Raw genomic sequence first — 21,320 nt, forward strand, 5'->3', positions numbered from 1 at the left:
AAATGAAACCAAATAATAACCTCTGTGGTTCCATTTGAATAATGGAAAGCCTAGAGTCACAAATAGCCCCGTGACTTCATCCAGGGTAAGGAAGGGCTGCAGCATCCTTGGGATGTTGCTTTGTGTGGCCCACCATTGGCCCCACGTCTGAGCTTTCTGTGGATTGAACAGAATTGCCAAATAATATGAGAAAGAAAACAGCACAGCTGGTCGGAGGCCCTGGGCTCGACAGTGAAGGCTTCTGCTCTCCCGTCGTATGGCACTGCTGGTGTTTGCATTGTTTGAACAGAGGCCAAGAACTTAGAACCAGAAAAGACCAGTGTCTACTTCTTTGGTCAGTGAGCTTCTGGCTTGAGTCAAATCACTCTGGGATAGATGGATGGGACCATTGTCTTCATCTTAATTTAGAGAATGGTAAATGGGAATTATATACAAAGCCTACGAAAGAAGAATTATAGGGTCATTAAAGAAAAACTGTGCACATGCAAAAAAGGAAATCTTTTCCCTTTCCAACCCCACTCTGTAAGAATGAAGGGGCACACTACACAGGGATAATGGGATATCCATAAAATCCAAAATGGAATCACACGAATATAAGAAAGCCTACGTGTTTATTACATGCATTTGGCATAAAACTTTAGGATGTCCTTGAGATGAGCCACCTCAATTTTTGGAAATATTCTCCTTCTCTTTTTTTAGAATCTAGTCACACTTTTCCTAAATTTGCGAAGCATGGAAAACAACCCCCAAATGTCATTTTGCAAAACCTAAGGGGTATATCTATGTTCAGAAAAAAAGAGTGTTTCAATAAGAGGTGTTAACCTGCTGAAGGTTTGGCTTTGCCAGGCATATGCTGTGATTTACATTCTTCATTTTTCCTTTTGTTTTGATTTTAATTGCATTATTAAATTAAAACTTACCGAAAGTGAACTTTCTTTTTTTTTTTTCAGCTTAAGCTAAGAAGCTAAAAATGCCAACACTGAAATGGCAATTGTCCCCCAAATTCCAATGCCCACATAATTTTAAGGGAAAGATTACAGCTTTCAAAATAAATTCACTTCTATTAGTGGATATACATAGGCTATAAACCTAATACAGAGGGAAACTGAAATATTGATCTCATACTTCAGTGAACATAAAATCTATATTTATTTAGGCAATCATTCATTTTACAATTTCCCAGAACTGGTAGGCTCTCTGGCATTGGCGCCATTAATTTTTATAGCTCCATGCTAAATAAGTGGGAAGTATGTGTGAAAGCATATGCTCTCATTACATATCTTCCAATGTAGTCAGAGACTCTGATTTTTTAATGAATGCTGATAATAATTGATAGGGATATTGCTTATACTTTTTTTTGAGACAGAGCGAGCGAGCGAGCATAAATGGTGGAGGGGGGCAGAGGGAGAGACAGAGAGAGAGAGAGAGAGAGAGAGAGAGAGAGAGAGAATTGTAAGCAGCCTCCGTGTCCACGGAGCCTGAAGCGGGGCTCAATCTCGTAACCGTGGGAGCATGACCTGAGCTGAAATCAAGGGTCACACTCTTAACTGACTGAGCCACCCAGGCGCCCCAATTGCTTATACGTTTTAAGCCGTCCTAGGGCAGTATGCTAACAACTTCTAATATAGTGTCTTTTTAAACCCTCACAATATCCTGTAAATAAGCATCATTATTATATCCATTTAAGAGTTGAGCTCAAGAAGGCTTAAAGAGGCTAGAGTTTAACTATCCCAACGTTACCCAATGACTAAGTTGGAATTGGAGTTCAGGCGCCCCTGACTCATAGATGAGTTTTGGTGATGTTGAAAACATATTTACCTATATATTTGTAAAACAAATAAACACCATCATCTCTAAAGGTAAATTATTCTTGGACGGTATGGCAACTTGAGTCACATCACCTGGGTTCAAAGTCGGTTTCTTTTACTTGGGCAAGTAACTGAATTTCTGTATAACTAAGTTTCAATGTCTGTAAAATGAGATTTATAATAGTATCACCATATAGGGATGTTGGGGGAGGATTAAATGAAGTAATCTTTCAAAAGCATATTGCCTGATACAAATAATGCATGTGACATATGGTAGCTATTATTACTACACTTGTTGTTATTATTATCATCATCATTACTACTACTATCTTTCATCATTAGAGGTGTCAGCATACATCAACACAACTTCGGTGAAGCTGAATGAAATGTTTTATGGTTCTCTAATTCCATGCTGCTTCCTTTGTGATCTCAGATACTTAAAAAGCTCACAAACATTTCTATCTTTATATCTCAACCAGGACAGATTTACAAAGGATAAGCCCCAGTAGATTGTATCTATGGAACTGCCGGGATTCAGCTTCTATAGAGTTGACTTGCCTGAGGGAGAGGGGGAATGTTCCAATCGTTAATCGGATTTTCCTCCCAACTTACTTTCCCCTAACATAATATCCTCCTGGGTTGAATCCAAATTAATTGAGTTTCTATTGGGTGCTCACCACTGTGTATTTTCCATGGCTACTTTTTTGTTGTCACATTTTTCTTTTTCCCCTCAAGACTCAGGAAATTAACTTATTTAGTAACTTTTCTCTGCAGGTAGAGATGCTGCAAGAGATAACCGATAGCCACGAATTTGTAAAGCTGATGGCTTCAAAATATTGAGGCAAAGAGATAAAAAGCCACTATCAAACCAGTGGTTTAATAACACAACTATCCCTAAGTTTTAAATATGTGTACTGTTTTGACACATCTCCATGAATTATTTGATTTACTACCGGGTGGAGGTGATGGCATGCATAGATAAAACCACCCAGTGAGTTCTTATTTGGGGAAACCTGTAGTGATGTAGACACATAGCTTTAATTAGTTAGGTTCTTTTCCTAAATGAAACAAATCTTTAAGATAAAGTAGTCCTCGAAACTCTAAGGAGATCAATTTTCACTAAAAAAAAAAAAAAAAAATGAAAATGGATGGAAGAAGGAAGAAAATCTGAAGGAAAGGATGAGAAAGAAAATTGAAAATTTTGAAACATTATGCATTGGTAGTTTATTGTCCAGTACACAAGTATCTATAGGAATAGTTGATCAAATGCCTATGGGGGGTAAGTCCCTCTGTTAAGTTTGTTGTTTTTTTTTTTTTAAAAGATGAGTTGTTTCTGTCTTTGGAAAGCTCATAATCTTTTTTTTTTTTTAATTTTTTTTTTCAACGTTTATTTATTTTTGGGACAGAGAGAGACAGAGCATGAACGGGGGAGGGGCAGAGAGAGAGGGAGACACAGAATCGGAAACAGGCTCCAGGCTCTGAGCCATCAGCCCAGAGCCCGACGCGGGGCTCGAACTCACGGACCGCAAGATCGTGACCTGGCTGAAGTCGGACGCTTAACCGACTGCGCCACTCAGGCGCCCCTGGAAAGCTCATAATCTTTAGGAGAGAGAACCCGATAACCAGGTGCAAGGTAGGAAGCGAAGGAGGTAACAAAGAAGAAATACGTGAAGCACAAGTAAAAAACAAAAACAAAAACAAAAAACAAAAAACAAAAAAAACTAAGCAGAAAGAAAGGAAGTATTGATGCTTGAATTAGGGCTTGAAGGATGGGAGGATTTGTGTTTCAGGGAGATAGTGGGAGAGGAGCAGAGGAGAGTGTCGGGGCGGCGTCTGAACACACACACATCTGAGAACTGTGGGCAATAGTGGACGTTTTCTTTGGCCACAGTGCAGAGTATGTGAAGAAGGCCAAAAAAAGCAAGGATGGCCATTATGTTTGGTTCTCATGGGAGGTCTGGTGTGCTACGAAGTGAAAGCATACTTGTGGCCTTGGTGGGAGTCGTTCTCTTGCTACTACGGAAAGATCCTGCTACGTGCAAGATGGTTAACCCGTAAGGGGGTTTCTGGGCACTTTTGTTTCCTATTTCCCACATCTGTGACCCTGTTTCAAATGGCCTTGCTATATTAAGTTTTGAATCCACGAAGAAAGTTTTTTTTTTTTTTTTTTTTTTTCAGGGAATGACTGCTATAACCCCCAAATTCATGGTCTAAGATAGTGTTTACAAAGTCATGAGACCTTACGTGTCTCTACTTTACATTGCAGGATCTAACCTGTGAATTCGGTCTACCCCTCTGAACTTTCCTTCGCATAAGGCAATGGAAAAAGGACTGTCTTAATTCCTCAGCTAATTTTTATGTTCTTCTGTTCTTCCTTTTTGGCAGGGAAAAATATTTAACCTGCCTCAGTTTCTATACATGGGCATGGTGGAATATTCCTCCTTTGATCGATCCTTCCATCACCTGTATGTTCATCTGTTTTGTCACTGTTATTATTCTCCACAAGCATCATCATCTTCCTGCCTCATAATTCAAATAATGCCTAAGAAATGGCAAAACTGAGAGTTGTTCATGGCTCTTTAGAGCCACTGGAGAATACCAGAAATCCTGAATGTTGACTAAGAATGTCAAAAGTCTACTGTTCCCTGACTAGTGAGGAGATATTTACTAAGAACGTCTGATGTTCCAGTCAGAGGATTTAACAAAGATCATGACAAATGGGGACCCACCTCCATCTCTCATGGAGATTGTACTCAAGTGGGAGAGAGGAAAATATATACACAAGCTTGGAAGCTTACATAAACCAGTTGAGAAATAAACAAGAGAAATATCTAATGTGATGTGTGCTGATTGAGTGGTCATGAAGATTTCTCTGAAGACATGACTTCATGCTGAGATCTGAATGCCACAAGGAAGCCAGACATGTATAGTTTGTGGATGTCAAACAAAAACCAGAGCTGAACAGTAGTTAAAGTGGCAAATATAAATTTTATTTAGGACTATAATGAGAGGGGAAAAGAGACCTCATACAGAGGTTCCTTTCCATCCAAACACAGCATGGGCAAGTGGGAGTTTATAGCCAAAGAGCAAGGTGGGGTTCGGTGGATGGAAAATTATAACAGAAGACATCAGTGGTAAAGGGGTTTCTGGTTGAACGGACTTAATAAGATTTTTGCTGAAGACAGGCTGGGGTGATCAGATATTCCCTGGGGGGTGGCAGGGAATGAAGAACCCAATCAGATATCGAAGATGATCAGATATTGAGGGTGGGGGGTTGGGATTAAAAGGATTTTAGCAGGGTTATGTAAAATTGGATTTTATAAGGAAGTGCACAGGTAAGCCTAGAGAAAGGTTCAGGAACCTGACTACTGTTTGGTCACACAAGAAATTTTGTCAGCTATGAAACCTGCTAATCATCCCCAACTGGGATGATCCCTGCAGAACAGTCCTTCTCCCTGATGGATGCATTGCCTCCAGTTCTTTTTTAATTTTTTTTCTAGATTTGTGTAAAGTATGGGATGTCAGGTGGAATCTGAAAGACTGCAGTTGTGAAGCCAAGGAAGTGCCCATAGCTCTGCACCATTTCTGTTCTTTATAAGTGGGCTGGGTCTAAAAGGCACCCAAGGACTGGACCAAGAGAACAGTGATTAGGAAAAAAGATACTGCCCGGGGGTGGAAATATCAACTATACAGTTGGGATAAGTATTGTGAACACAGGGCTGTGTCTCCTTGGAAATGCTGGCTGCCTTCCTGGACAGATTCCCATGAAATGGTGATACTGTGGTGAATTTTTTCTGGTGCAGTACTGGCCATCAATCTATAATCTCAGAAACTCCACCATCAGTTGTCTCGAATACCCAAGATGTCATAGTAACCAAGCTCAAAAGAGATGGGTATATGTCACAGTCTGTTTGGGCTGTTATATAAAATACCATAGATTGAGTAGCTTATAAACAACAGAAATGCACTTTCACAGTTTTGGAGGCTGGAAGTCCAAGATCAAGGGGCCAGCATGGTCATGTTCTGGTCGTGTTCCAGGTCTCCACATGGTAGAAGAGGCTGGGGGGTTTGTGGGGTCTCTTTCATAAGAGAATTAATGCCATTCAGAAGGGCTCCACACTGGTGAGCTCATCCTCTCTCAAGACCCTACTTTCTAACACCATAACACTGGGTGTTAAGATCCCAACATGTGAATTTGGAGTGGTGGGGGGGGGCGGCAAACATTCTGACCATAGCAGTCCATGAAACTTGTTTTTAATGAGAAACAGATGCATAGTATTTCGGAACTCAAAATTCTTACAAAGTTTCTTGACAAGTCTGAAGTTAGGAAAAGAAAGACTCATGAGAATCATATATATAGTGGCTTTAGGTTCTACGAGCATGCTGAGTCCATCCCCACAACAGAGATATAATGGAGGACCAGATACCCAGGGCACTGCTGTGGGGTGCCGCCATGTTTTCCTCTCTAAGCTTCCTGGTTTTATATTCCCTGTGGGTGGCAAGATCCCCTCTGGTTGTTCTTCCTTTAATATATTAATGCCTTCATTCTGATTTCAATCCAGTCTTTTTCACCAGAAAATATGTAATCTCTTTTTATATCTCTTCTTTGAATCATCCTGTGGTGATTTTATAATACTCAGAATGCAATCTTACTTCCTTAATTTTTCTATTCTGGAAAGATGCTTTCTGTTTCCTCAGGGTGCACACTGTACTCTAGTTCTATGAAAATAACAATAGCATTTTCTACGAGATATCTACACAAACAGGAAATTAATTCTGGGATTTCTTTCAGTTATCTATTGCCATGCAATAAACCAACCCCAAATGCTATGGCTTAAAAAACAGCAACAGTTTATTACTGCCTATTATTCTGTGAGTTGACTTGGCTTCTTTGAGTGATTCTTCTACCCTATATAACATTGGTTGGGGTCTCTCATTTGGCTGCATTCATCTGGTATTTGGGATGGGTTGGAAGGTCCAAGAACATGTCACTCACATGTCTGGGCTTACTTCCCCTCCACGTGGCCTCCTCACATCACCAGGTTGACTTTCTTCGTAGCGTGTTAGTCTGAGAGTTCTTACATGGGAGTTGACTTTTAAGATAGAGGAAGTGAAAACTGTCAGTCTTCCTAAGTCCAAGATTCAGAATATCACTTCTGCCACATTCCAGGGGTCAAGGTAAGTCACAAGGCCAGCCCTGATTTGAAAAGGGTTTGACAGACTCCAACCATTAATAGGTAGAAAGCACACAAAGTGGGAAGGAATTGAAGGTAACTATCTATGAAGACTGTCTACCACAATTTGCCTTTCAGCTACAATATTCCCAATAGGAAAAATATTCTCACCCTCTTGCCCAAACATTTCCTTACATGACAACAGCAGCTTGAAATCTCGGATTTCATCATTTCAATCATGCCCCTGTGCCATGAGGTTCTTTGAGTGCATTTCCTCATATGCAAAGGTCTTTAAGCTAAAAGTGCAATTGATCTGTCTTGCAAAACCTGACAGAGACTGGCAGCTCAGGAGCAGGAAAACTGCAATGCTGTTCAAAACAGGGGGGGCTGGAGGTTGGAAGGGCACATAGAAGTCACTGGCTCGTAGTGATTCTGAAGTCCAGTTCCACAACTTGCACCCGGTTGCCCCTAATCTGATGGCAGAAAATATGTAACGATTAGGTCCCTGCTTTCTCTGGTTTTGGTTCTCTGTGACTCTTTGTCTTACTCTCTGAGTCCTCACATCTGTTTTCCAAGTCATCTTTTCCTGTCCAGAAGAAGTGACCTGTCCCTCAAGAGACTTCTCAGCTCTCTTCCTGCCCTGAAAGTTTGGGAGCCCAAAGACTTTTTTTTTAATTTAAATTTGAACAGCGTCCCTTTTAGTCAAAGTTAACGAAGTGCCTTTACAGTGTTTGTGGTCTTCGTAAGAATCAAGTTATAGGCTATTCCATTAGACAAAAGACAAACACCAACTGTTTTGAGACAGACCTGTCTTCTCAGGGTTGTGGTCAGAGCGTTGTGGAACAACACTTGTAAGATTCTTAAAAGATTATTTCAGTTCTCTACCTTAATCTTTCAGAGATTTCAGTAAGGGGTCTTATTTGTAGATTTCAGTAAGGGGTCCAAATTAAGGGTCCACCCTTAATATGATTTTTACCTCAAGACCACCTTTTACTGGAAGAACTCTGGATTGACCTTTGCCCTGACGGCCATTTTTCACTTTGAAAACCCTTTGCTGATCTGACAAGTCTTCGTGGCAAGTCCTGCGTGCAATGATTTCCTTTCATTTTGCTTGAGAATGGAACACTTCCTTCCTTTGTCTCTTTCTTTCTCACACAGCCCTCTACCATACAACGCCAAACAAGCCAGCTGACATTTCCACATCCTTCCACAATTCTCCTTACTCAGGCTCACCCATTCATTAAGTACACTTTATATTTTCTACATCACCACAGGCAACCGTCTTGCCAACTTTCCACCAACCTATAACACCGTGTTCTTTTATTATGGCCTCTAATAGCAATTTTCTAACCAAATTTTTAGTCTTCCAATGGCTTCCTCACTGTCCTTCAGGCCTCTGTCACCATCCCAAGGCCAATGGATAAGTTTTAGATTTTCTGTTAAGGCAGCTCCATACTTCTGGTACCAGTTTCAGATATATGTATACATATATCTCCCCAAATTTAGAGACATAAAAGTAATGATCATATTTGCTTATAATTCTGTGGGTTGGGAATTCAGTGGGGTGCAGTGAGGATGAATTGTCACTGATTCAAAGTGTCTGCTCTCTCACCTCAGATGGTTCAGATAGTACAACGTTCACCAGAACTGCTTGACTGGGGTCGTACGGCCAGGATTTCATTTTCATTATTGATTGTTTTTCTTAGTTCTTTTCCCCTAGGCTGGCTTGGGCTTCTTCACTGCATGGTCATCTCAGAGTAGTTAGACTTCCTTCATGGTGTCTGACTTCCTTTGGAGGAAAGTGAAAACTGCCATATTCAACGGGAGAAAAGTACCTCACAAGGGACAAAGAAGTATGCACAGTTACTAGAAAGGAAAGAGTTGATGGAGCCCTCCCTGAAGGCCATCAACCAGCGATTGTCTGCTTTAGGACTGTTCAAACATCCCTTATCATAACTTATGAAAGATATGTGAGTCCTAGGAAATATCTATATACTTAAATATTGTTTCAACCAATAACCTCTACTCTTATCACGAGATGTACTCATATTTTCTAATCTGATTTAATTCATTTCGTTTAAAATATTGGTGACAAACTCCAATTTTATTTTATAATTACTGCGTTGAGATGAGTAATTTAAAAAAAAACAGTGGTTCTGATTAAAGTCTCTTATTATCTATGACAAAAATGAGTACATATAATAATGCACTTCAAAGTAATTTGCCCAAAGTTATGCAGCCTAACTGAAGCAAAGAAGTGATTAGAATCACGTCTTCTAGCTTAAGCCAAGACACTAAATCCCATTCAACTTGAAAACCATGCTTTGGACCAGTTCCATGTCTTACATCGTTTGTCTCCATCCAAACGTTGATCCGAGTTCTCTGTTTTCCAGAACAATAAGTCCTACAACTCCAATTCCGATCCTTTTTGCACATTAATCATACTTTCCTGGTCTTACAGTAAACAGATCAAGGGCACTTGCAACTCTCATTCCTTTATAAACAGCACCTTAATTTAACATACATACATACATACATACATACATAAATAAAGTAAAAAGGACCAATTTTGTGGATGGTATTGTAAAGCTTGTGACTGTGGAAATAAAAATATCCCTCAAACCCTTGGAATTTTGAGTTGTGAAAAGAGAGTTATTGTGAGCACAGTTCTGCTGAAAGTGGGAAATGTGTCTCTCACCTTCCAGAATCAGCCAGTTTCAGGATCGCACAGTGTGGACACTACTTCTCATCACTGGACTCTCTTTTCCCAATTGAATTGCCTGCGTAATATATCTCTATAACTGGAGCTACACAGTTAAGGTGCTACCATTATAGCGTAGGCTGGGAAGACCTTTTATTTTTTTTATGCTTTTATTTTGATTTCTGAGGAGACCTGTTAAAATGATATTCTATGCCAAATACCAAATAACAAATTACAGAACTATCCACCCCTGTTGTTTCCTTTTGTTTGAAAATGTATATGAGATTGAGGTGCCTCGGTGGCTCATTTGGTTAAGTGTCCAACTCTGGGTTTCGGCTCTGGTCTTGATCTCAAGGTTCTTGAGTTCGAGCCCTGCATCGGGCTCTGTATCGACAGTGCAGAGCCTGCTTGGGATTCTCTCTCTCTCTCTCTCTCTCTCTCTGCCCCTCCCCTGCTCTCTCTGTCTCTGTCTCTCTCAAAATAAATAAATAAATAAATAAATAAATAAATAAATCGTATAAAAGATTGAATTGAAATGATGAGATTTCATTTTTTTTTTTTAAGTCGTTGGTAGGAATTTTTGTCTCTTCTTCAGTAATGTACAGCCCTTGGGCTGCATAATTTCTAAGAGCCCTTCAAATTCTGAGATTCTGTGGCCAGTCAGGGAAATACTGACATGACCTGTGTTGTGTCTTCTTGGGACAGGAACATCCACAGATACTAAAGCAAGGTTTTACATTATATTTTTCTAATAAGGGAAAATTATTTCAGAAGGATAGGTTGACAAAGGACACGGTGAATTTCCAAAATTAACTGTGAAAGACGGATCATCTGGGCATGACTGAAAGCCGTGCATAACCTTTGTGCTCCGATATTTCATTTCAAAAATGTCACTTTCTGCTTATTCAATGCTACTGTCATTATACTATTTTAAGCATTAAAATTTGTGTTCTGGAGCTGAACAGGAATTATTGCCTCTATCTTTGGGTTTATTAGAAATAATTTAAAATTCATTCAATAGCAATAAAACTCACCTTTTTTATTATGGTTGAATTTGGTTTAATGTGGAAATTTGCAAGCAATTTTCATTGTCTTTTATTAGCAGTATTTCAGCATCTATGTATATAGATCAAGACTGTTTTGAAGTATTCTCTAAAGAAATGACTTTTTAAACATGATTTTTTTTCTTTAATTTTTAATGGCCTAGAGTGAGGTTAAGGTAGAATAAATTATGTGACAATGTTGTTTAAAATTTCAGACTTTGCCTTATATGGGCAAACTTTAAAAAAAGCGTATATGACAGTTAAAACAAATTTTTATTTCTCCATGAATTATTTACTCAATTGCAAGGGGGATATGGAATGGGAAGCAACTATTGCCCGGGAAAAAAAAAAAAAAAAAGTCTCCAGATATCAAAGGAGTGAATCTGTTTATTCATCCCTATCATCTGAAATTTACTTAACACTTTACTATCTAAATAAACCTCAATACGCTCATTTCAAATTTGGATCAATACAAAGAAAGAGGACCAGGAAACAAAATGTGCTTGCATTATATGAATCTGCCTGCATTAGGCTCTTTTTATCACACAGGGTAACGCAGAGGAATAAGGTTGCCCAGATAATGAAGTATTCCTTGGGCAAGGCCGGCTGGGGAATTACTTCAGCTGGTGGGCAGTAGAACAACGTGGAACAGGACAGAATGTGCCGAAGCAGACCACAACAACCAAAAAGCATCCAGAAAATGGGTTGGGATCAGAAGCACGTGCCCTGGCACAAATTAGAGATCGACGAGTCAGACTGAGAAAAGCAACCAGAATTACAGGTTGTGGGTACCGGGATGGATAGCTGGGAGGAATATTTCTGTATTTAGGTGTAATTGCTCTTTGTGACATGACTCCAGGGGATAAGAGGATACAGGGCAGAGGCAGGTGAAACGTACATTTAAAAAGGCTGGGAGAGAGTCGTATTAATTTTGAAAATAACAAAGCTATTTCAAGTATTTTAATGCCAGAAGATGGAATTAAAGTGAGTGCTTAACATTCAACTGTACAGGGTCTTTATGCTTAATGAATACACTATTATCCAAGTCATTTTGGGTTTCCATAACAAAATACCATAGACCAGCTTAAACAATAGCTTAAACAATAGACATTTATTTCCTCTCATTTCTTGAGGCCAGAGGTCCAAGATCAACGTGCTAGGATAGTTAGTTGGTTTCTGGTGAAAACTCTTCCTGACTTGTAGATGGTTGCCTTCTCACTACATACTCACATGGTGGACCCCTCCCCCTGCCCCCCCCCCACCCCTGGCCATGAGGGCCCAATCCTCATGATCTCATCCAAACCCAATTATCTCCCAAAGGCACCATCTCTAAATACCATTATATTGGGGGTTAGTGCCTCAACACGTTACTGTGGGAGGGATGCAATTCGGTCCATAGTAAAAGTGAATTTTGATTATCTAAGAGTCACCGTAAGAGTCACATATTATATTTTATTCCCCTGGTAAGACAATATCTGTGTTTAGTTTGGCACTAAAGTGGTCTCATAGTACGAATGGATTGCCTATATTCCTTCCTAATGAATAGTTGCTCTACTTTAATTCTATGCTGTGTTCTCGAACAAAACCTTTTCTTTCTTCAATAATTTCATAGATATGAAGTATTTTTACTTATTTTTTTTCTCTTCCTTTTGGCACGCAGAATGAGTGTCATCTGCTCACATTTTGAGTATAACCCAAGCATTGGTCGTGCCCATTCCAAAGGCCATCTTCTAATCTATGTGGGAAGAGGGACGTTGGTTCCAAGGTTGTTCGTGAGGCTACTGCCTCCCTAAGTATCAAGTCATTACCAGCCCTACCATGACCCCTCCCTGCCTGGGAATCCTGGGTTATAGTCTTCCCTTAGTGTAGTCTGCTTCCTAGTCTTGGGCTCAGATGCTTGAATTCTGCCTGTCCTGTTATTTCTTTCCATATAACTACCCAAGTCTAGGTGGGGATATCAGACTTCATGAAAAGTTAAAGAAAACAAAAACAGATTATAATTTAGAAGGTATAAAAAGGCTAATCTTATTCTACATGTGACCACTCCCATATAATGAATTATCATCTCATGGACACATTAATTCCTAGCTTTAGGTTTACCCTCCATTCACAGAGCACCTCGCCAATCAGACTTCTCTCCTCTAAGGTTTCCCCTTTAGCCCAACCCACTCAATCTCTAGAACCCAATAATCAGTGGCAAATATTTTCCCAGAGTGTGAGTTACTTAGCCTATATAAGACTCTGAGGTGGAAGAAGGTAGGAAACAAGCTTCAGAAGAATAGTCTGTATAGGCTTTTGTTCCTCTGCGTATTAACTCCCTGGCCCTCAAGTACTAAGTCAACTTTATTCAATTATGTATAATTTCACTTTATGCATCGGGCTCACATTTTTATATATCATCTGATGGGTTTTTTAATTCATGAAAATTAACATACACAGTAGTCTTTAAAACCAGTAAACTTTAAGACCAGTGAGAGATACAGAGAGGAGCTACTGGTCCACTTTGAGTCCCTCCTAAAGAATTCTCTAGGTATTTTTCACCCAATTGTGTCTCTAGGCTTTTCCCTTTTGGCACTAACAGACTCTATTGCTATAACCCCCTGGAACTCAGCATCTAGCTTTTCCCGATATGAGTTAAAGGAGAAGCCCAGATACATTAAGAAACTTCCCTTCGAAGAGGTGTTTGATTGTAGTGAGTAAAAACTCACTCATTAGGGGCACAGAAGAGTAGAATATTTGAAAGAATGACCCAGAAAAGTGAGAGACATAACCACTTCTAGAATGTTTGATGAGCTTCCTCCCTCTGAAGCCATGTTTGATGTGCAGAGCAGCCTGCTAACTAATCTTTAAGCGCTCGCTTCTCCTTTAGTAAGCTTTAGAAAAACTCCTGTGTCATAGTATGCTAATTGAAAAAAGCAAAATGATCTCAGGTGTTTCCTGATTTGTGCCTTGAGACCCCCCCCCCGTCCCCGCCCTTAAGGCTGCAAATTGTCGGGAAGCCTGTTATTTTCTCAATCGTTTTACACCTATAAGCTATACTGTCACCTTACATTATATGCTACTATTTACCGTAAGTAACTGCATTCCACCACACCGCATAATAATGATAATCATTGAAATCATATATCAGCACAATGAGCTAATGAGATAATAACAAGATGCCAGTACCTTCCCTGCATGCTAAATAATTGATTTCAGTCACAGACAAGTTGCCAGCCTGTTCCACCCCACTGTATAGTGTCAGAGTTTACGTTTCACTACAAGGGGTGCCCGCAGTAGGCTGTTGAATGCACTCGTACGTATATCTGTTGTGAGTTTCCAAAAGTTATTCTTGAAGCTTACACAGCATTCTCTGGTTTATTTCCTTGTAAGGCGCTCGAGGGGGTTCTGATGTCTCAGTGCAACATACCTAATAAATTCATTCCAAGATAGCATTTGGGATATCAAAAGGGATCTCATGAACAAAAACAGACAAATACACCCTAATCAACAATACCTGGAGATTCAGAGATTAACTTGTCTAGCCTCATAAGATTTTCACATCAATTTCCCTTGAAATATCAGACCCATCTGTATAGAAGTTATTTATCTGAACCAAGGCAGAGATTAAGTCTAGCAGGCTAGGACATTTTTATCCTAAATGAAAGCGAGATGCGATCATGTGCAATAGCCACAACATTAAAAGGGCTCAAATCCCATGGTATTTTTGTGACCATTTGTGCTCAAAGAAACTTGATTTTGTCCTCCTGAGTTTCTCACTTAATTCTTGGAGGTTAATCTTTATGAAGTTTATGATCGTTTTTATGGAACATGTTTCATCGGAAGGTTTCTCTTTAGAAATTCTAAGGCAGAGGGACGAATTGCCCTGGTTAATGCATTTGTCAGTGTCGGATTATTAATATTAGTTTGAAGACAAATATTAGTAGTACTGTTTTATCAGGTTTTCCTACGTATGGAAAGTGCTTGACTTTTTTTGAGTTTTAGTCTAAGCCTCAAACTAGAAATGAAGCAGATTACCACCTCCCATGCCGATCAAAAATTCATAGCAGTAGGGACGCCTGGGTGGCTTAGTCAGTTATGCTTATGATTTAGGCTCAGGTCATAATCTCGAGGTCCGTGAGTTTGAGCCCCACACGGGGCTCTGTGCTGACAGCTGAGAGCCTGGAGCCTGCTTTGGATTCTGTGCCTCCCTCTCTCTCTCTGCCTGTCCCCAGCTCTCACACTGTCTCAAATACAAATAAACATTAATTAAAAAAAAAAGGGGGGGGGGGCGCCTGGATGGCTCAGTCGGTTAAGCATCTGACTTCAGCTCAGGTCATGATCACAGCTTGTGAGTTCGAGCCCCATGTCTGGCTCTGTGCTGACAGCTCAGAGCCTGGAGCCTGCTTCGGATTCTGTGTCTCCCTCTCTCTCTGCCCCTCCCCCGTGCATGCTCTGTCTCTCTCTGTCTCAAAAATAAATAAAAACTTAAAAAAAAAAAAAGTTCCTAGGAGCCAACTCGAGTACAAGTCATTTTCGAAGGCTTTTCTATTTTAATAATCTATTTTACCTTTTTTTTTTTTAATTTTCTCTTTTGCAGTGTCCGCCAAACCGAGACCCCACAGTGATGAATATTCCAAGAAGATCCCTCCACCCAAACCCAAACGCAACCCGAACACTCAGCTGAGCACCTCTTTCGATGAAACATACATCAAGAAGCACGGGCCGCGGAGGACGTCGCTCCCGCGCGACCCCTCCCTGTCCCATGTCAGCAGCCCCGCGGGCGACCCCGAGGAGGAGGAGCCCGTGTACATCGAGATGGTGGGCAACATCCTCAGAGACTTCAGGAAGGAGGACGACGACCAGGGCGAGGCCGTCTACGAGGAGATGAAATACCCCATCTTCGACGACTTGGGCCAAGATTCCAAATGTGACCTTGACCATCACAGTTGCTCTTCGCAGTGTGCTACTCCCACGGTGCCTGACTCGGACTTCGCCAAGTCCTCCGTGCCATGTACTCCAAAGGGTTTGCTCTGTGACATCCCCCCGCCCTTCCCCAACCTGCTCTCCCACAGACCCCCGCTGCTGGTGTTCCCCCCCGCGCCCGTGCAGTGCTCCCCCAATTCCGACGAGTCTCCGCTCACCCCGCTAGAGGTCACCAAGCTGCCCGTGCTGGAAAACGTGTCTTACATGAAGCAGCAGCCGGGCGCGTCGCCGTCCGCACTGCCCTCCCACGCCTCCGGCCATCCCAAGCTGGACAAAGAGCAGGCGGCGGCCCTGGGCCCGAGCCCCGCGGCCTCCGCGGCCACCGCGCTGTCCTCGTCCCCGCCCCCGCCGTCCACGCTGTACCGGACGCAGTCCCCGCACGGCTACCCGAAGAGCCACTCGGCCTCGCCGTCGCCGGTCAGCATGGGGCGGTCCCTGACCCCGCTCAGCCTCAAGCGGCCGCCGCCCTACGACGCGGTGCACCCGGGCAGCCTGTCCAGGGGCTCCCCGGCGGGGCCGCATCCGAGCGCCAGGCCCGTGTCGCAGGACGGGGCCAAGATGGTCAACGCTGCGGTGAACACCTACGGCCCCGCGCCGGGCGCCTCCCGCTCCAGGACCCCCACGAGCCCCTTGGAAGAACTGACCAGCCTCTTCACCTCCGGGCGGAGCCTGCTGCGCAAGTCGTCGTCGAGCGGCCGCAGGTCTAAGGACCCCGCAGAGAGTAAGTGTGCAGAGTCCACGTTCCCTTAGAAGTAAGGCGAAGCCCCGGGGGTGCAGGTGAAGCCCCGAGGGCAGGGCCTTGGGTCCTTCCAGTTGAAATTCCAAAGTGGGGGCGCGCCTGGGTGGCCCAGTCGGTTCCCGCGGCTGACTTTGGCTCAGGTCGTGACCTCAGGGTTCATGTGGAGTTCAGCCCCTCCTGGGGCTCCGCGTCAAGCTCAGAGCCCGGTGCCCGCTTCAGATTGTGTCTCTTTTTCTCCCTGCCCCTCCCCTGCTTTGCACCCTGTCTCCGCTGCTCTCAAAAAAACCCAAAAAACAAAAAACAAAAAACAAAAACAACAAAACACACACAAAAAAACATTATGAAAAAAAAAGAGAGAGAGAGAAATTTCAAAGTGGGTTATTTAACTTTTGCGGTGCTGAAGGACACAGGGCGCTCTGGAATCACTCCAAGGGACAGCGGGCCTAGGGAAGAGATGTTATGAAAAAGAAGAATGACTTTTTGCGGGACGAAGTGTATAATCTAAACGGTCACAGTGGCTCTGGGAAAGTCGAACAAAGTAAACAGGTCACTATGGAATTTTGGGGTAAATGTCTTGATTTTTTGAGAAAAAGGTAGACATTCAAACATATTGATAAATGTTAACATGTATCTTTCTCTTTACATTAAAAACCCACTTGAGCAAATGCTAGTCCGATGCTTTTGCTGGAAGCATAGAAATTAGAATGGAATTTAGTATTTCTCTTAATGTAATGAACGATTCTCCTTGCACACTTCGTGTTGTGATATTCTTACATTCACTCTAAACTGGAAAAGGCTCATTGCTTCCCTTTTAACAACTCTGGTAATTAGAATCTTATGCCTATGTTACTCTTCCTAGAGACGCTGATATATAAATTACAGAAAGACCACTAAGTGGTGAATGGGTGGCCACTGAACTCCGAAGATGGGGAAATGTCTCTATATGAATGACTATCCTTTTGTGAGCCCCAAATCACTTCATAAGTTTACAGTAAAGTCCAAACAAATCCCAGTTTTCTCAGTGTCCGTTTCATGAAATTACACTGCTTTCCCTGGCTTAAAAATGCCTTAGGTACCTAAACTGGTAATTAATCATTTTCATCTCAGATCACCCCAATGCAGGATTTTATATATCCTCTCCCACAGTCACACTGAGTTCCTTCCCTAAAGGAAAAGCAAAAAATCAATACTTCTGACGATGGAGATGATGACGGCATTTCTTAGAATAATTAATATGTATTGGTAGTTAGAAGCCACTTATCCTGCCTTTTCTGCTTGTTTACCCAGAGAGATTTATGTAAGTATTACTGCTTAAGTAATCCCCTGCCCCCCAAATCATTTCATTTACCTGACTAAAGGGAAAAAATTTTCTAATCTATTAGACATGTCTGAAGTTAAATACATACATGCATTTTTAAAATGATTTTTTAAATTTTCTGAAGTTTATTTATTTTGAGAGACAGAGAGAGAGAGAGAGAGAGAACGAGCAGGGGAAGGGTAGACAGAGAGAGAGATAGAGAATCCCAAGTAGGCTCCACATTGTCAGCGCAGAGCCTGACATGGGGTTCAAACTCACAAATCTCAATTTCATGACCTGAGCTAAAATAAAGTCAGACACTTAACCTGACTGAGCCACCTTGACGCCCTTAAAATTAGTGTTAAACTGAATTAAAAATAAGGAGCAATTTATTTCTAAAATAGGGGTTCTTGGGGCACCTAGGTGGCTCAGTTGGTTGAGCATCCGACTCTTGATTTCAGCTCAGGTCATGATCCCAGGGTCGTGAAATCTAACCCTGCATTGGGATCAGTGTCAGAGCGTGTGGAGCCTGCTTAAGATTTTATCCTTCTTCCCCTCTCCCCCACTCACGCTCTCTCTCTCTCTCTCTCTCTCTCTCAAATAAAACAAAAAATAAAATAAAATAATGGTTCTCAGGAAAAAACAATTTGGGCACCAAGGACTTTCGGAAATGCCTGGAGACATTTTCAGTTGTCACAACCAGGGACACCACTGATACCAAGATAGAGGCAGAGATGCTGCTTAAAAGCTGACACAAAAAAGATGATCTGGGCCACCATGTGAGGAGAGGCAAGTTTGGTAAACCCTGACCTAAATAATTTATCAAAGCTTAAAGTTTCTTCTAGATGATTGATTTGGTTTAAGCACAGATCGGTTAAGATTTTTGGAATAAGTTGGAGGAAAAAAATGAACGAAAAAGATTTTACTTTCAAAATATGTGATGGTTAGTGTGAAATTAATGGACGTTTCATTCTAGAATTGGTGAAATTATTGGATTTTCTCCCTACCTACCAGTTTCTTTGGAGGATCCTTAACAGCTCCAGCTGGCAGCTATACCAATTAGCTAGAAAAAGTATATGTAAAAGAAATGATTAACTAATGAAGTTATTTCAAGAAAAATCCATCTGTTAGAATTCGGCTATGTGCTATATGTCACAGACTTCTCCATTCGAGTCCAAAACGAGCTTTGTGTACTTGTGAAACAAAGCTTATACATGGAAAAGTGATCCAGGCTCTTTATAGCTTTTAGGGATCTGAAGATTGAATTTCTTCCTTTCGTGTGCTATTAACCGTGTATCAAACCCTTCCGAGAAAGGGCATGTCTTGTGTTACGTTAACTTCGATATCTTACTTTATGTGAAGGGACGGGAAGAAAAATGCAGATAGTGCAAAGAATAATTTCATATTATTTACTTTGGACTCCAGAAGAAAATAGACACTATCAGAGGCTAAAAAAAGCATTGTGGCTCTCAGGATCTTTCTGTAATTTGAAAAGTAGATCCAAAGTTGTTGATATTTGAGTTAACCTATAATCACTGTTGTTAGTATATTCAGTGAGGCAACGCTCCCCTTTAGTCTTGTCAGATAGGATTTATAGACACCTACTGATACCATAGGAACAGAATAAATGGTATGAGGTAGTAGACATTCATGACTCCTAAATCTCAAGTATTTTTTGTTTTTTACATTTAAAGAACAAAGTTAAGGCTGGTATTTCTATCCTCCATACCCTCTGGCTTTCCCGGAAGTGCCGATTACGATAATTTACTAATACTCAATTCAAAGAAAATTTAATATTTGTTTTAACTTGAAAAATCTATGTTACATAAAATATGTGCCTTCAACTCTTATCTTAATAATCTATAACGTGGGCTGCCTGGGTGGCTCAGTCAGTTGAGCTTCTGACTTCTCTGAAGGTCATGATCTCGCGGTGCATGGGTTCAAGCCCCATGTAGGGCTCTGCGCTGACAGCTCAGAGCCTGGAGCCTGCTTTGGATTCTGCATTTCCCTCTCTCTCTCCCTCTCCCTCTCTCCCTCTCTCTCTCTCTCTCAAAAATAAAAATAAAACACTGAAAAATTTTTTTAAATAATCTGTAATGATACACCTAACTTATTACTTTCATATCTTAAAAGCTTTACAGCTGTTGATACTGATTGAGCAATAGGAAAGAAATAAATTCCATTTCACTGCATGATTTTCTAAATAAGGCCTTTGTATTAATTGTTCTAGGAAGTTTTTTCCCCTGGTTGATGGGACATTGTAATGTTGCTTTGTTCTATGTGAGGACACTTAATAGTCTCTCTCATGATAATAAATTTTATTTCAATTGGTTATGATTACTATTTCTTAATTTTGTGTGGAGAGATGGAATCTATGAGGCACGTAAGAGGTGATTCATTTGTATTTTATTGCTGTAAATTTTTGTCTTTATGAGAAGTAGGCGAAGTACAGATATGTTGACAGTGAATTTGGAGTATTCACCATAATAGTATTTAGAATATTTTTCTCTTCAAATAAAAAATATTTTCTTGGGGGAGGTGGTGCCTGGATGGCTCAGTCAGTTAAGCATCTGACCCTTGATTTCGGCTCAGGTCATAATCTCATGGTTGGTGGGATCAAACCCTGCGTCGAGCTGTGCCCCGAGAACTGGGAGCCTGCTTGGGATTCTGTCTCAGCCCCTCCCCGGCCCTCTCTCTCCCCAAAATAAACATTAAAAAAAAACAATAAATATTTTTAAAAGAAAGATTTTGCCTATGTTTAATATAAATGCATGAATATATGTTCCTATAAAAACATTCAAGTCACAATGAAGAATATAATTAAATTCTATAATACCCCCGAGGGAGAGCATGAGATAGGAAAGGTATAAGTGGAGAGATGTTAATAGAAAATTTAAGGAAAAATTAGAAACATAAAAAAGCAGTGTGACTAATTCAGAGACTAAGGCACCAAGAAAGATACAAAAGAAATGTAAATACAGGATGAAATAGACATATAAGCCAATATGGCCACCAATATATGAAGCACATGGAAAGGCACACATAGAGACCATGGAAGGACACAGAGACATGGTGGGCCTAAAGATAGAGCAAAGAAAAACAAAGATGTAGGCCCACTCATCCGGTATCAATATTAGAAAATCAAAAGAAACCCAAGATGTTGAGTTGGCGTTGGTGAAGAGTTTCATTATCCACAACAATATGCCACATTAACGGAGATGTACAATTTTGTACTGTTACATCTCATCTTTCAGCCTCTTGAAAATATTCCCATTTAAGACTTTTACATGCTATGTTATATTTTTACAATTGTAAATATAAATAGATCTTATGGGTTTGATGAAATAAACCTAGGAATCTAATGCAACCTTTGCCTTTCCATTCACTTTCTTAACATACACACACACACACACACACACACACACACACACACCTTTATCTTTTTGTAAGTTGTCTGAGGTACAGTAATGCTAAAATATTGGGCATTGCTAGTGAAGCAACGTTTCCAACTTACTCTTACTAATTTAATTTTAAAAAGAATTTTGAATTAAACAAAGAATGATTTTGGAAGACAATCTTTTAAAATATATTTC

At 40.9% G+C, this 21,320-nt stretch overlaps 1 protein-coding gene across 1 annotated transcript in view; it reads left to right on the forward strand.

Annotated features, from left to right (window-relative positions):
- The window catches only part of NYAP2 (neuronal tyrosine-phosphorylated phosphoinositide-3-kinase adaptor 2), a 262,096-nt gene that overhangs the window by 141,091 nt on the left and 99,685 nt on the right, over window positions 1–21,320 (forward strand). Inside the window, exon 4 of the mRNA XM_030327346.1 lies at window positions 15,306–16,412. Coding sequence (XP_030183206.1) covers window positions 15,306–16,412 — 1,107 coding nt within the window. The remainder of the gene's footprint in view (window positions 1–15,305; window positions 16,413–21,320) is intronic.

The sequence above is a fragment of the Lynx canadensis genome, chromosome C1 (genome assembly GCF_007474595.2).
Source record: "Lynx canadensis isolate LIC74 chromosome C1, mLynCan4.pri.v2, whole genome shotgun sequence".
Taxonomy (NCBI): domain Eukaryota; kingdom Metazoa; phylum Chordata; class Mammalia; order Carnivora; family Felidae; genus Lynx; species Lynx canadensis.